Source organism: Juglans regia, chromosome 11 (genome assembly GCF_001411555.2).
Source record: "Juglans regia cultivar Chandler chromosome 11, Walnut 2.0, whole genome shotgun sequence".
NCBI classification, from domain to species: Eukaryota; Viridiplantae; Streptophyta; class Magnoliopsida; order Fagales; family Juglandaceae; genus Juglans; species Juglans regia.
The window spans coordinates 34,042,233-34,056,954 of NC_049911.1; the positions used below are offsets into that span (position 1 = coordinate 34,042,233).

The 14,722-nt window shown below is 35.8% G+C and overlaps 2 protein-coding genes and 1 pseudogene across 4 annotated transcripts; 2 read left to right on the forward strand and 1 right to left on the reverse strand.

Annotated features, from left to right (window-relative positions):
• Nucleotides 1-430: 430 nt before the first annotated feature.
• Nucleotides 431-2,870, forward strand: LOC109009479 (ubiquitin fusion degradation protein 1 homolog). Of its 2 annotated transcripts, XM_035682948.1 has the most exons (5): nt 431-479; nt 1,176-1,256; nt 1,879-1,959; nt 2,064-2,194; nt 2,787-2,870. In XM_035682948.1, the coding sequence occupies exons 1-5, from the start codon at nt 474-476 to the stop codon at nt 2,827-2,829; spliced, it is 342 nt and encodes a 113-aa protein (XP_035538841.1). In that variant the 5' UTR covers nt 431-473; the 3' UTR covers nt 2,830-2,870. The 2 variants fall into 2 exon arrangements, with proteins under 2 accessions (XP_035538841.1, XP_035538842.1); XM_035682949.1 differs by lacking the exon at nt 1,176-1,256.
• A 1,851-nt stretch (nt 2,871-4,721) lies between these two features.
• Nucleotides 4,722-8,334, reverse strand: LOC109009476 (monoacylglycerol lipase-like). 2 transcript variants are annotated; one of them, XM_018989945.2, is made up of 7 exons: nt 7,808-8,334; nt 7,008-7,046; nt 6,780-6,850; nt 6,256-6,320; nt 5,697-5,786; nt 5,519-5,611; nt 4,722-5,303 (listed from the first exon to the last, which is right to left on the reverse strand). In XM_018989945.2, the coding sequence occupies exons 1-7, from the start codon at nt 8,185-8,187 to the stop codon at nt 4,869-4,871; spliced, it is 1,173 nt and encodes a 390-aa protein (XP_018845490.1). In that variant the 5' UTR covers nt 8,188-8,334; the 3' UTR covers nt 4,722-4,868. The 2 variants fall into 2 exon arrangements, with proteins under 2 accessions (XP_018845490.1, XP_018845491.1); XM_018989946.2 differs by lacking the exon at nt 7,008-7,046 and having other exon boundaries at nt 7,808-8,300.
• Nucleotides 8,335-10,253: 1,919 nt separating this feature from the next.
• LOC109009414 lies at nt 10,254-13,150 on the forward strand (annotated as a pseudogene).
• Nucleotides 13,151-14,722: the final 1,572 nt, after the last annotated feature.

Sequence of the window (14,722 nt, forward strand, 5' to 3'; positions counted from 1 at the left end):
GCATTAGTTTTCTCTCAACCTTGTACCTAACATCCTCTCTTCTCTCTCTCCACCTCATGGCCCTTGCCGCCGTCATTAGCCACGGAGCACGGCATCTCTAGCGACGCCGTTCGTCGCCTCTAGCCACCAGATGCAACCTCCCTTATCTCATAGAGATCTGGGTTTCAAATTTCAAAACTCTTAATTTTTTTTCTCAGCAGCCAAACACGGCGTCAAGATGGGGATTATTAGCATGATTTTATTGTACGTGCATGTTTTCAGTTTGATGTTCATGCTTGTCTGATGTGCATGTTTTCATCTTTAGGTTTGTGGTGTTCGATTTGTATTGATCGACTGCATCTTCAGCTTCGTGGGCGTCCAGATCTGACTGGTTTTGACAATCTAGAGTTTTTTTTCGTGTCGACGCGCGGTTTAAAGGAAATGCGTGGGGTTCCCAAACCACCGCGATTCATCTTCGTTTTTGTGTCAGTGCTATGTGGGTATGGTTTTTGTTCATTCTATTTCTTTTCACTCTATGGGATGTGAATTTGAAGGATGATTTTTTTTTTTTCCATTTCATGTGGATTTTTTTATTTCATTTTTTTGCTTGTTGGGTATTTGTTCTCCATTTTTTTTTTGGATGTGAATCTGCTTCTTGGATTTTTATTCGTCGGTATGGACCATTTTTTGAAATCTGAAGGATGTTTTTTTTTTCCCCATTTTGTGTGGATTTTATTATTTCATTTTTATGGATGCTGGGTTTTTGTTCCTCCGGCCGGCACCAGAGACTTTTAATCTTTTTTATGGCATTATTCTCCTCTCTGATGGCCAGATTGTGTATCAGGGTCCCCGTGAGCAAGTTCTTGAGTTTGAATTGGTGTTTATAATTGATTAATTGTCTCCTAGGACAATGCATGTTGTGTATGGTTTATTTGCAATTGAGAAGTGTGTATTTTTCTTTCTTTCTTTTTTCTTTTTGATAAAAAATTGAGAAGCGTGCATTTTCTCAGTCTATTATGGTCAAATGTGAAGTGCTCAGTGAACCTTGATGGGGAAAAAGATTTGGGACGAGAATTGATGGTTTATAATTGATTAACTATCTCATATACTTTTGATTATGTCCTACTGTCATTGAATTCCTGTTTATGATGGATGATTTCATCGTTATATTTTATTCTCTGGTTGTGAAATTGCAGTTTTTTTTTTATGGATATGGGTATCATGGGACATCATTTGAGCAGACATATCGATGTTTCCCTGCATCCTTTATTGAGAAGGTTGGAATGTCTTCATCTTGTATCAATTATGACTACTAATATGCTTTTGAGATAACTTACAATATGGTTGAGCTTTGTTGAAACTCTTTAGTGTCATAGTAATTAATTATAGAGCAAATAAATTCATGCTCTAAGTTGTCCTTTGATGATCTTGAAAGGCTTGCTTGACTTTTTCATTGGGAGGTTTTCAATCTTTACAGTAGTGAATTATATGCACTTGGTTTGCACCATTAGATCATATGTGTTCAAGGATGATAACTTTCATCAGTAGCACAGCTAATTCTAGGTTTCAGGCTTTTTTAGCCTTTCCATTTTTAGTTAGACGACCAATCAAAAGCGGTGATAAAAGTAAGTTTTTCAAATTCATCCCATTTGCTATGATTGGATTTCAGTTTTATGTGTCTTATTCTTGATATATATATTTGTAAAAATCTTTGTTTCAGTTATAATGCCCCCTTCAGCTCTGGACCACCTAGGTTAGTTCGTCTAATTTAACCTCTAATATGCAGTCTTATACTTGCGCTTAATGTAGTTTGTACTCAAGATATCAACAATGCTAAATGTGGATAAAAAACTTGCAGCATCTTTACATATTGATTATCCAATGTTGTTTGAACTTCAGAATGATGCTACTGAGCGGATGTCTCATTGTGGGGTTCTTGAGTTCATTGTAGAAGAAGGCATGATCTATATGCCTTATTGGGTGGGGATTCAAATCGTTCTCTGTTATTTGCTTGGTAAATTTACTATTAAAGATGTTTTTCGTCATTTTTTTATTCCTTTTATGTTTGTATTATCTCTATATAGATGATAGAGAACATGCTCTTACAAGAGGGGGACATTGTTCGTGTAAAAAATATGACTCTTCCGAAGGGAACCTATGTCAAGTTGCAACCTCACACAAAGGACTTTTTGGATATATCTAACCCAAAAGCTATGTGAGTTGCTGAGTTTTTTGTTATATGATATTAGTTAGTGCATATTTGGTATTTTGAGTTCGCTGTACTTTTTTTGGGGCAAAGAAAGGGATTCATGTTGTTGATCTGATTGATTATGAATGTATGCATCCATCATGCCTTGTCCTGGTTTTGACACATTTATGATATTCCGTATTCTAATAGCTCAATTACTACTCTGAACTAAAGGATAAGAAAAAGTAGACATACAACCCAGACGGATAAAAGGATAAGAAAAAGTAGACATACGACTGAAGGATAAAGATGTGAAAAACTGTACCGATTACATGTGGAATTTGTGTGGGTATGTGTCATTTTGGGCTTTTGGCACCTCTCTCGTATAAAATACCTGTGTACTCAAGCATGCCCATTTATGTTTTATATTTTGGTACTCTAAAGTTGATGATTGTGTTTATGCAAGCACCATGCAACTTGAAGTTTTTATTTTTTTTATTTATCTGCATACTGCCGTTGGGATAATTCATTATTGAAAATCCTCATTTTGTGTGTGGTGTTTTACTTATTGATATGCTTGACTTTGTTACTTTAGTTTCACTTGTTTATGCTTGTACAGATGGAGGGCAATCTTGCTGAAGAGCTTTACTCAGAAAGTCTGAAGCTGTCCAAGACAGACTTAGTTTCTTCTTTAACTTCCGTTAGTAAAGAAAGTGATTTGCATGGCATTACTTTAATTTATATGTTTTAAGGCAAATCTAGCTGAGAAACTTATGATTAAATGCTTTTTATTAATTCAAATGTCTGAAAATGGGTACTTTTAGTTCAAATAAAAAGCTTTAATTGTATTGTGACCCTGATTCCAATTATGTTTGGTAAATATTTGAGTCCATTAAATCTAAATTGTAATTCTATGGATGGGGTTTTCACACCTATTTGCTCCATAAAAACAAAATAAATAATGAATTGGCAAACTTGAGCATTTGAATTAAAAACACAAAATATACCATACAAAAATTCAAGCAAGTAGATGTAGAACCCAATTGATTTGGGACATTACCCCTGAAAGGAGGTATTTTCCTTCATCTTGAATCTTCATTTTGCTGCTTTTTTACGAATAACTATTTTATAAAACTAGGCAAATGTGCGTTGCACGTTCCCACCTAGTATATATACAAATGAGTAATGAAGTCATTATAGCATTGCACACTTTGCATTCATTACGTAGCTGCTTCTAATTAATTGTTTTTAACACTCATTTGAGAAAATATATAGTTTAGATGATGTCATATTATGTGTATAAAATAGATACTCCTAATAATAATTTCTATATATATTTATTCATATATATATATACACACTAGAAATAGATCAACGTCCAAGTTATGTTTGGCTAGTTAAATTATATATCTCTATATTTTTCCGTAGTTATGAATAATATCTACATATTCATTTTATTATTATAATATATTATATATATATTTTTTCATTTTATTATATTTTTAATATAATATATAAAAAATTATATTTTTTATTATTACATTTGTATTATTAATATCAAATGTATGTCAAGTGGATGCTAATTGTAAAATATATATTAAAAAATTGATTCTAGAAAAAATTAATAATAATAATAAAATTATTATTTTGTCTCCAATATACATAAACTAATGTTGAAGTTTTGCTTGAATGGCAAAACGAATATGCAAAAAAGGTGATTTTGCATATATATATATATATATATATATATATATATATGTATAGACCAATGCTTATGCTAGAGTTCATGCCCACTTTTGCAGATGTATTTAGGAAATTAAGGATTATTTGATCGACATAAAACAAGAAAGGAAAACAAATGGCAAGTGAACTTTAGATGGGAATCGAAGGTGATATACATATATGGGTCTTCAAATTAACGATGGTTTACACGCACACTTTGGAAGTAGGAAGGGCGAAAGCGATCGATAGAAAGAACTCTTCATTAGAGCAAAGCCTTGATGCCGAACTTGGTAAACGAACAGAAACAACTAAGAGGTCCCTTCCCTCCTATGCTTGCTTGGATCAGGATGTAAGGCCTAGCCTGAGATACTTTCGACGCCCGGTTCAGCTAATTCTCATTCAAAAAAGGGAAAATTGCGCTTATTCATATAGAAAGAGGAAGTCCTATTGACGTATAGAAAGTACTACGCTTTCATCCTCGCGGCCTAAGGGCCAGGTCCTACTCCTCAACCGGTACACAACCCATTACGTTAGTCTATATCTAGAATTTTTTTTTTTTTTTTTTTTTTCTCACTAATATCCCAGCCTACCCATTTACAACCATTGCATGTTAGAGACGCACAAAAACTTAAGCAATTTCTTCGACAACCCCCCCTTGACAATTACAACAGCCAATACCGTCAATACCATCCGTCATTAATCTTTGTCATTCTGATCAATCACTACGACCACTTCTCTCTGATGGAGAACCAGATATTCTTTTTAAAAACGTTTTTCAACAACGAGCTAGTTTGCTAGTGTTTGTTTATGATATGATCTTCCCATCATCAACTTTAAGTACCAAAAGAAACATATATATACTTATAAAAGCTTTCCAAAGAGCTTGAGCCGTTAAAGAAAAGCTCAGTCATGTAGATAGAATACCGTCTAATACAATTCCCTATTCAGATACTACCTTTCTCTGGCAAGATGTTTTATTTTACCAGATATTACCAACATTTCCAAGACCAGCACCTAATCTCTTCTCCATCCAGGCAATTATGTCCTGTGCAATCTCCTCTCGTTCAGGCTCAAAGAGAAGGTCGTGCAAGAAGCCATCATACAGCTTTATGTTTTTTAACTCGGACGCCGCCTCGTTGTACAGATCCTTTGAGGCTAGAGGATCCGTGACTTTATCAGCAGTTCCATGAAGGACCAAGAATGGGACAGTCACTGACCTTAAGTTCCTCATTAAATAAGAGGAAATGCGCAATATCTCGTGGCCTGTTCTAACCCTTATGGGACCCGTATATACTAATGGATCTGAGTACTTTGCCAACAGTGCTTCAGGATCCCTAGAAACTGGAATGCCCCTTTTGTTTGCGCCTTTAAACTGGAACTTTGGAGCAACCAGAGAAAATATAGGAGCCACAGCCTGCATAAAGACATCAGGTAGAAATTTCCACATGTCAAAATTTTACCAGCATGGAACCACCAATATAATATTTTCCTCAATTATGAAGCACGCATTATTCATCAAATACATTCTCAAAATGCATATGAGTTGGTGGTTTTCTGCCACTCTACTTCAATGTATACTGCATTGTACCTATTAGATTATTGGAACTCAGTGAAACCAAAAATACTTACCCCAACAATTGGATGTGCTGGCTTCACGCGCAAAGCTGGTGAGGTCAGTACAATTCCCTCCAGCATGCCTTCAACTTGAGGGTATGAAGCCGCCTATTCAAACGTGCAAATTTCATATTAAAACTATCAAATATCAAAGCAGCTCAATTAGTATAATGTCCCTTTTCACACCCCTTACCTTCAAAACGACAGAACCTCCGGTGGAGTGACCAAAGAGGAAGCATGGAATTCCAGGGTTCTCCATTTTAAGTTTTTCTAGGAAAGCCCCCTGTTAAAAAGGAAACATAGAGCTCATAGAAAGTTATTTTGGAATGTTATGCATTCAAAACTACTAAGATATGACTCACAGAAATGAAACCGAATAGTTCTAACAAAGACCAGGTAGCATTGACTTGACCATAACCAAAGTTGGCTCAATAGATTTTGAGGCCAAAGGTGACAAACATAAGTGAGCCCTTTTTATATTTTAATATAAACTAAATAATATTTACTTTATTTCCTATATTACATTTTTTATTGCATTGAAAAGAAAGCCACGGGACTGGAAAAAAAATAAATGTAAGATAGAGATTTTAAAAAGAGAGAGTGAAAGATGGGAAATCACTTAAAAGAAATTCTAATGAATAATCTGAATTCCAATTTTATTTTACCCGACAAAAAGAGAGTAATATGAATTCTGTTCACTTAAATGTATATAAACCCAATTGCAAGATTGACAGAATTACGATTCAACTTACAGTGTCTGCAACAACATGGTCAAGTGAAGGAACGTATCCATGCAATCCATCGCTCCCACCATGACCTATATAGAAAGAAAAGAAAAACCCATCACCTCACAGTTTCTGTTTAATCATCTCAGATGGAGAATGATTACCAGCAAAAAATAACACGTTTTCTATAATAAAATGATAATTTCTTCAAGTCCATGATAGCACGATAATATAAAAACAAAAAAGTGCTGGTACTCCAAATTAATAAAATTGCATCGAGGACATTATTTCTCGAGATATTTTGAAGTATCCTGATCATAATCCAGAATATTATTGTTTCTAATGCTAGGAGAAGGAAAAAAATCATTCAAAGGATACGTTAAAAAAGAAAGAGAAAAAGAAAGAAATAAAAGAACAGCTTCAAATTTCTTCTTGCCGAGTAAGAGATTACCGATATGAAACTTGTACTTTCTTGGTATAAAAGTAACATTTGTCATTTCAGAACTATTAAAGCGAAACAACTCAACCAAAAGTTTTCCAGACATAGCTACCTATCCAGTCCATCGCATAGACACCAAAATTGCATGATGTTAGTTGCCTTGCAAAATGAGCATATCTTCCACTGAAAATGGACACCAAGTAAAAAATAAATAAAAAATCTTAAAATCTAGTAGTTAACAACTTAGGGTAGACCATGGATGAGATCGATCCCAAATGCTATTAAACTGATCAATTATGAGTACTAATATCGAAAAAGGAGTTGAGAAAACCACAGTTACCTATGCTCATTAAGCCCATGAATGATAATCAATATACCCCTGAAATCACAAACCACTCATGCTTTGGATATAAGTACTGATAGAACAGCAGAATTAATGCAACAGCAACAAATGTAAAAACAGTACATGCTAAAGATGAGTGGAACAGAACCAGAGCCCTGTAATCCTTTCGTCTAGTGTGACTCCTGGTGCGCCAGAATTTTATTAGAAAATACAGTAATGTATGTAAATCAAACATAGGTAATAGAGATATAGCAAAACAACCCTGAAACAGTACAAAGTTGAATTTAAAACTCATTTGGAAAAATTATGCTTCGGATCATACCCAAGAAGGCTAAGATTCGACAAAGTTTAAAACCTTCAACCAAGCAGTCAGGCATTTTCCTTGCAACCAACTCGAAACCTCCAGCAGAATTAAGACGCCAAAATATGACTAGGTGGTGCAAGGAAGAAGGGTTCATTTTCTCCTTTTTCCATTAAACAGAGCAACATAGAAATTCGTAACTAATTTCCTACCGAAATTATGATTTTTCTTTTGGATAAATAGCATCCAAATAATGTATTCATGGTAAAAGTTGAACCAAAAGTAACATTCCACCTTAAACGGACTGTGGAATATTAAATTTCAATTGATGATTATTCCGCTCTCCCATTTCTAAACAATAAAAGAAAAATCCCAATTTACTACCTTGTTCTATAATTTAACACCCAGATTTTCAGTTTTGAGTTATTTCCTAACCAAACCGACCATGTTAGGTTGATAGATGAACTAAAAACGTTAATTCTTCCAAAAACCTTACTTCAATTCAGCGGAGAAAGGAACCCACGACCGGCAGAAGAGGGCGTTCCCACGTACCCCTGAAAACAAGAACGTGGACCATCGGCACCGGCAGTCCCCATCGCGAGTCTCGAAGCCCATGTCCAAATTCTCGGCTAAGGCTCTCCTTCTGGCGGTGTCCTCGTCTTCCATTATACGTTTGGAAAACTTGGAAGGTGGCGTCTGAGTCAGAGGCGCCACCGTGGAAGGAGAGAGCCGGCCGGGCCGGCGCGGGAGGATGAAGAGGATGAGAGATATGAGAAGTGTGTAGACGAAAATGAGGGAGGCTCTTAGGGTCTTCAGGATTGGAATGATCCGGTTACTCGCCCCCGAGGTCAGTTGTTCCATCTCGGCCGTCGACATGGATGGCTGAGATGGATTCTTCCCGTATCACCGAGAGATTATTGCACCACACAGATACGCGCATAAAGGGACGGACGGCGAGAGAGAGAGAGAGAGGAAAACTTGTGCGCCTTAACTGTATATTTATAGACTATACTCGTAGTGTGTAATTTACGGACACGGTGAGGAAATCTCGTTAAACGTTCACGGTCAATGCACGTGGGTCCTACGATAACGGCCCTAATTGCTTGTCGTATACGGCTGGTCCTACATCCAGAGAGAAACCGGACCGGACAGACCACAGTAACTCGATGACTGGGCGGTCGATGAAATCGATGACGTGGCCTCTTATTAGTGGATTCCTAGGACAAGTTAACATTGGGGTCATCTAGATCGTAGCATAATTCATAAGAAGACTGATACCTATTATTAAACCGCTTAAAATTTTTGAATAAAAAAGTTATCTTTATAAAAAGTATATTTTAGTTATTATATATCTTGAATAACGAGGTATTTTCACCCAAAAAACTAAAAAAAACAAGAAAAAAGTTTACAGATTCAAACGTTTTGAATATATCAAAGGAAAATGCTATGCATCTGCCCCACAACGGCACATACTTCACATCACTTTTTTTTTTTTTTTACACTCAATAGGTTGAGTGTGTGCCGGTGTGGGGCAGATGCATATATTTTTCCTATATCAAAACACGACAAGTGATTTTAATAATGCCAGTTCGAAAAACCATTGAGGTTGTGGATGCTGAATGAGTCATCCAAAAGGTCATATAACAAGACATTTAAACAACAAATATTGTTGATCAACTCAAACCACAATCTTCTTCTTCCAGGAAGGAGCGCGCACTGCGGCATTATAACAAACACATGATGTCCAGACTGAGTCATTCACGTAATGTTCTATTCCAATGCAACGCATAAACCACTGCTCTCTCCATTCAACACAGGCATTTTTTGTTTAACTGGTCAAGCCTATTTAAAGCTTTAATAATATGAAAAACCCACCTGTAATATTTGTCTGATTCGTTTGTTTGACTTTTGAGAATGCACGAAAGAGACGGCGAAAGGACAATGAAGCTTCAACGTCATGATTCGTTTGGATGACAAACATCTCTCAACTCATCTCAACTCATCATTACAACTTTTTCAAATCTCAACATAAAATATAATAAATAATTTAACTTTTTCAAATCCTAAAATAATAATAATATTAAAAAATAATATTCTAACAATATTTTATCATCTCAACTCAACTCAACTCACTTCAACATCCAAACGCAACCTGAAGGTTGAAACTTGCCAGTGGGATTCTCGGAGGCTCACCACAAATCTTACCGATAATTGACCGATCCGCACGTGACAAGTTAAGATATTAAAAAAAAAAACAAGAAAAAGACAAAAAAAAGGATAGAAAGAAAGAAAGAGGGAGGGAAAACTCGTACATTGCCAATACCATTCCCGCTCCCTCCCCCGTCCCGCTCCCTCCCTCATTCCGTCCGCACATCAGAGATTTTTTCCAGCAAAGACCTTCATTCCCAGCTTACTCTCCTCCCACCTTTCTCACTCTCACGCGAATCTGAGCTGTAAGTTTTATTTTCTTCTTTTTTTTTATATATTTCAGACTAGTCATTCCTAACTATTGTCGTTGTGGTCTGTTTTTTATGCTAAAATAATAAAATATTTTAGTAGTTATTTTCTAAATATTCTTGAAAAAACACCATAATTATCCTATTGCACTCCACCTATTTGTGATAATGAACCTTATGGGTTGGTTGAAAAAAAATCAAATTATCCGAAAGTTTCATGTCTAAATATTCTTGAAAAAAACTCCATTGGGTGCTTATAAGGGATAGTGCAGAGTTGATTTTGTCCATTCACGGGTTAGGTTGCATTTCTTGATTGAACTGTGCATACCATCTCATCTATATTGTCCATCCATGACTTAGGTTGCATTTCTAGATTGAAAATGTCAATGTACAATACAAATCATGTTTTTTCCTGCATTTTTATACTCTGACTTTGTTTTGAATTTGGCTGGATCTTTTTATATTTATTCAAAGGTTGGACTTGCAATGGATTCCAACATAAATCTCTCAGAGAATGAATATGATGAGGTAGGAGTTGCTAATGAGCAACTCTTCAATGAAACCAGTGAAGAACCTAAGGTCGGAATGACATTTTCATCTGAAGATGAAGTTCGGTCTTACTATATGAACTATGCCAAGCATAAGGGGTTTGGAGTGCGTAGAAGGAATTTTAAACAAGGAGAAGATGGGATTGTCAGATGGTTTACCTTGGTATGTGCGCGTCAAGGCACATCAATTAGTAAGACTGCCAATATTCTCAAGCCAAGACAAACAGAGAAGCTAAGGTGTATGGCTAGGATTAATGCGACTTTGAATGATGAAGGCAGATATACCCTAACTAGAGTAAACTTGGAGCACACACACATTTGTAGTCCGGGAAAGGCAAGACATTTCAGATGCTTTAAGAAGGTTGATGCTCGTGTGGCTAAGAGACTTGAAATAAATGATGAGGCAGGAATACGAATGGCAAAAAATTTCAAGTCTCTACTTGTTGAAGCGGGTGGTTATGAGAATGTGCCATTTGGGGAGAAAGAGTGTCGAAACTATATTAACAAAGCGCGAAAACTTCGCCTCGGAGTTGGAGGTGCTGAAGCTCTACGTAACTACTTTTGACAAATGCAAAAAAAAAATCCAGATTTTTACTATGAGATGGATGTGGACGACGATTTGAGGTTAAAGAATGTATTTTGGGCAGACGCCCGAAGTAGAGCTGCATATCAATCATTCGGAGATGTCATTACATTTGACACAACATACTTGACAAACGCCTATAAAATGCCTTTTGCACCATTTGTGGGTGTGAACCATCATGGACAATCAATCCTATTCGGGTGTGGATTGATATCCAATGAGGACGCACATACGTTTGAGTGGTTGTTTGAGTCATGGTTGAAGTGTATGAATGACCAACCACCAAATGCAATCATTACAGACCAAGATAAGGCAATGCAAATTGCAATTGCGAAGGTGTTTCCAGCATCTAAGCATCGATTCTACTTGTGGCACATCATGAAAAAACTTCCTGAGAAGTTTGGGTCACATTCTCGATATAAGGAGATCAAGAGTAATTTATAAAAATGTGTATATGACTCTCTAAGTGAGCAAGAGTTTGAATAACGCTAGTGCAATTTCCTTGATACTTATGACCTTCATGAAAATGCATGGTTAGAATCACTACATAGGGATAGGTGTTTTTGGGTGCCAGTCTATGTTAGAGACACATTTTGGGCTGGAATGTCAACCACACAACGGAGTGAAGGCATGAATGCATTTTTTGATGATTACGTTAACTCCAAGACCACTTTAAAACAATTTGTTGATCAATACGATTCAGCCCTTATGAGAAAAGTAGAGAATGAAGCCATTGCTGATTTCAATTCATTTAACACAGAGATTCCTTGCATTAGTCGCTATCCTTTTGAGAAACAGTTTCAAAAAGCTTACACACTTGCCAAATTCAAGGAGATACAAGATGAATTGCGAGGATTTTTATATTTGACTACCTCTTTTCTAGGATGCGAGGGTGCAAAATATACATACGTAGTTGCCGATGAGATTCAAGTGAGTGATGAATTATTAAAACGTGCAAACTACATTGTTTCCCTTGATGAACATACTTTGGAGGTTAAATGCAGTTGCAAGTTGTTTGAGTTTAGGGGTATATTATGCAGACATGCTCTTCGTATCCTGGCTCAGTTAGGCAAGAGGGAAGTACCATCGCAATACATATTGGATAGGTGGAGGAAGGATATAAAACGAAAATACACCTTTGTCAAGAGTAGTTATGAGGCAAGTAGCAACCCTGAGGGACAAAGGTACGATAGGATCCAAAATTCATTCTATGAACTGTGTTCAAGTGCTGCAAAGACTGAGAGTAGTTGTCTAAAATTAATCAGTCAAATAGAGCAATGGAAGCAAGAGCACCTTGAAGACGATTCAAGATGTGCTAGCAGAAGCAATGATCCAGCTACATTCATGGAGGGCACAACAAGTAGAGTTTTAAGTCTGTTGGTAGTTCGGAGTAAAGGAAGACCGCCATCAAAGAGAAAAGTGCACCCAATTGAGAAGGCTCTTAAGAAACCTAATACGAAAAGGAGATTGCACTGCAGCGAAGTTGAGGTTTCTTTCTTGATAATTTAAAAAAATTCAGTTCAATCAAACACATCGATTCTTTTAACAATTTGACGATACATTTTTATATTTATTGTCATGCACAGCGGAGTAGTAACTTATCAGTAGAAGTTAGAGCAGATGAAGGCAATTTAAGCGGCACACTACATGAGGTTGCTCAAACCCAGGTATATTTCCCCTTGTTTATTGCTTTTTTTGTATGTATATAACTAGACAAAGTCATGAAAATCATGAAAAGTATGATCTTAATGGCGACAGGATGAACAAACTCAGCTTTGGATACATGCGCCCGATTATTTCTCTACTCCTTCGACTGTTCCTCCATTGCAGGTAATGTAGCGGATAGCCTTGTTATGATTTCACTCAACTTGGTTTTTTTTAATAAATATGGACAATATTTTAGTTCTTTCTAAGTTTTTTTTTATTTATCATTGAAGAAAGTCAAGTTGGTTCTTACACATTTATTTATGCCTATAATATACACATGCACAGGTTTGGACAAATAACCAAGTTAATATGGGCATAAGACCGACTGCTCCATTGCAGGTAATGGTGGCTTGCCTTGTTATGATTTTACTAAACTTGTGATTTTCTAACCAGCCAACGGTTTAACATTTTTTCAATAATAGTGGTGGTTTTTTATGGTTTTAATTTATTTTGATTCTTACTATGTTTTATTCTTTTAGGTGCAACCTTCTCAAATGCATCTCTTGGACCAAGATGATTATGTACACCCTTATAGATGGTTATAGATGGTGGCATTTATGATGATCAATACCTTTTGGTGTAGAAGTTTTAGTAGTTGAAATTGATGATAGGCACAACTGATAGTGTTTTGTTCTCCAGGCAATACAGGAAATGAAATACATGTTACAGATTGGAATGTATTTTTACAAGTTAGTTCTTTTATTCTGCTTAGCAAAGAGATGGAATGTATTCTGAAGTCAATGGCACTGGACAATTTTTTTCAGTGCATGCACCTGTTTGCAAGGAACTGGATTGACACAAAAAAAACACTGCCTGCCACCATAGGAACTACCATTCGGACCAATTATGGTTGCCTGCCAATGAAACATGGAAGCAATATTCTGTCCACAATGAAAATGTTGTATTATTCCTTTCCAGGATAACTTTTAAACAAGAAAGTTGCGTCTTGTATTGTAATGCTTCAGCAAAATATCCAAGTAATTTGAACGAGAAAAGCAGAGAAAAGAAAATGTGGCTTAAAATGTATAAGAGAGCTTAAAATGTATTAAATCAACACATGAACATTATCACGTCTACACGAGGAAACAGTTGGGTTTTAGAATTAATGCATCCTTCCTGATCTTCTGTCAACAAACACATAAAGTGCGACTACTAGAACCAAAATTTTCCTTGTAAACTTTATTCCCTGGCACCAATATGCATCTTCAATTCTATCTTGCCCCACGACACGCCGATCACCTCGGTGGCTCCTCTCAAATCATTTATTTTCATTGAAGAAGGCATTTCTTCCTCGGTCCCTATGGCATCCTCTCCAATTTTACTTTCCTTGTAGTTCTTCTCAGTGAACAAACAAGTTGTCATGAAAGAAAAAAAATTAGAAGGAAAAAAAAATCCAGACAGATTCATGAACTCAACAAGTGGTCACGATTGAAATAAAATTAGAAAAAAAAAAAACAAACTTAGAGGTTCAAACGGAAGTGAAACTCTTCAAACCAAACAGAGAAATGAAACTTTCAGACCCAATAGAAACCCAGATTCTACGGAGTAAATAGAAATTCATATTCACAAACTCTTCGGAACAATCTTAAAAGAAAATCTAAAATAGAGAAATGAAACTTAGAGAGATAAATATACAGAACAATTTCAGTGCGAGATGGAAAGGAGGGAGGAAGGCGTGCGAAGGTGATGGAGGTAGATCTGTGCGAAGGAGAAGGAGTAACGAAGGGGCTAACTAGTTTTTCTTTTCTAAATGCTTTATTGCTTTATACGGCCATTAATAAAATTATATAATTAGTTTTTCTTTTTACTTTATACAGGCCATTAAAAATATTACATGTGGCATCGGTCAAGCATCGGTTGGAATCTCTCGGTCCTTCTAGCATTTTCCATTCATTTTTTATCCGTACCTTCCATCACTGTCATCCCTGCTAATCCAATCAGTATAACGGCAATGTACAAATTAAGTAATCAAAAAATAAAATTTAGGCCCACAATTTTTTTTATTGAAATAAATTTATAAATTAATATAATTTAACGTGATATGTTAAATTTTTAATTTATTTTTATTATAAATATATCTAATATATTATATCAAAATATATATTTTTATATGTTTT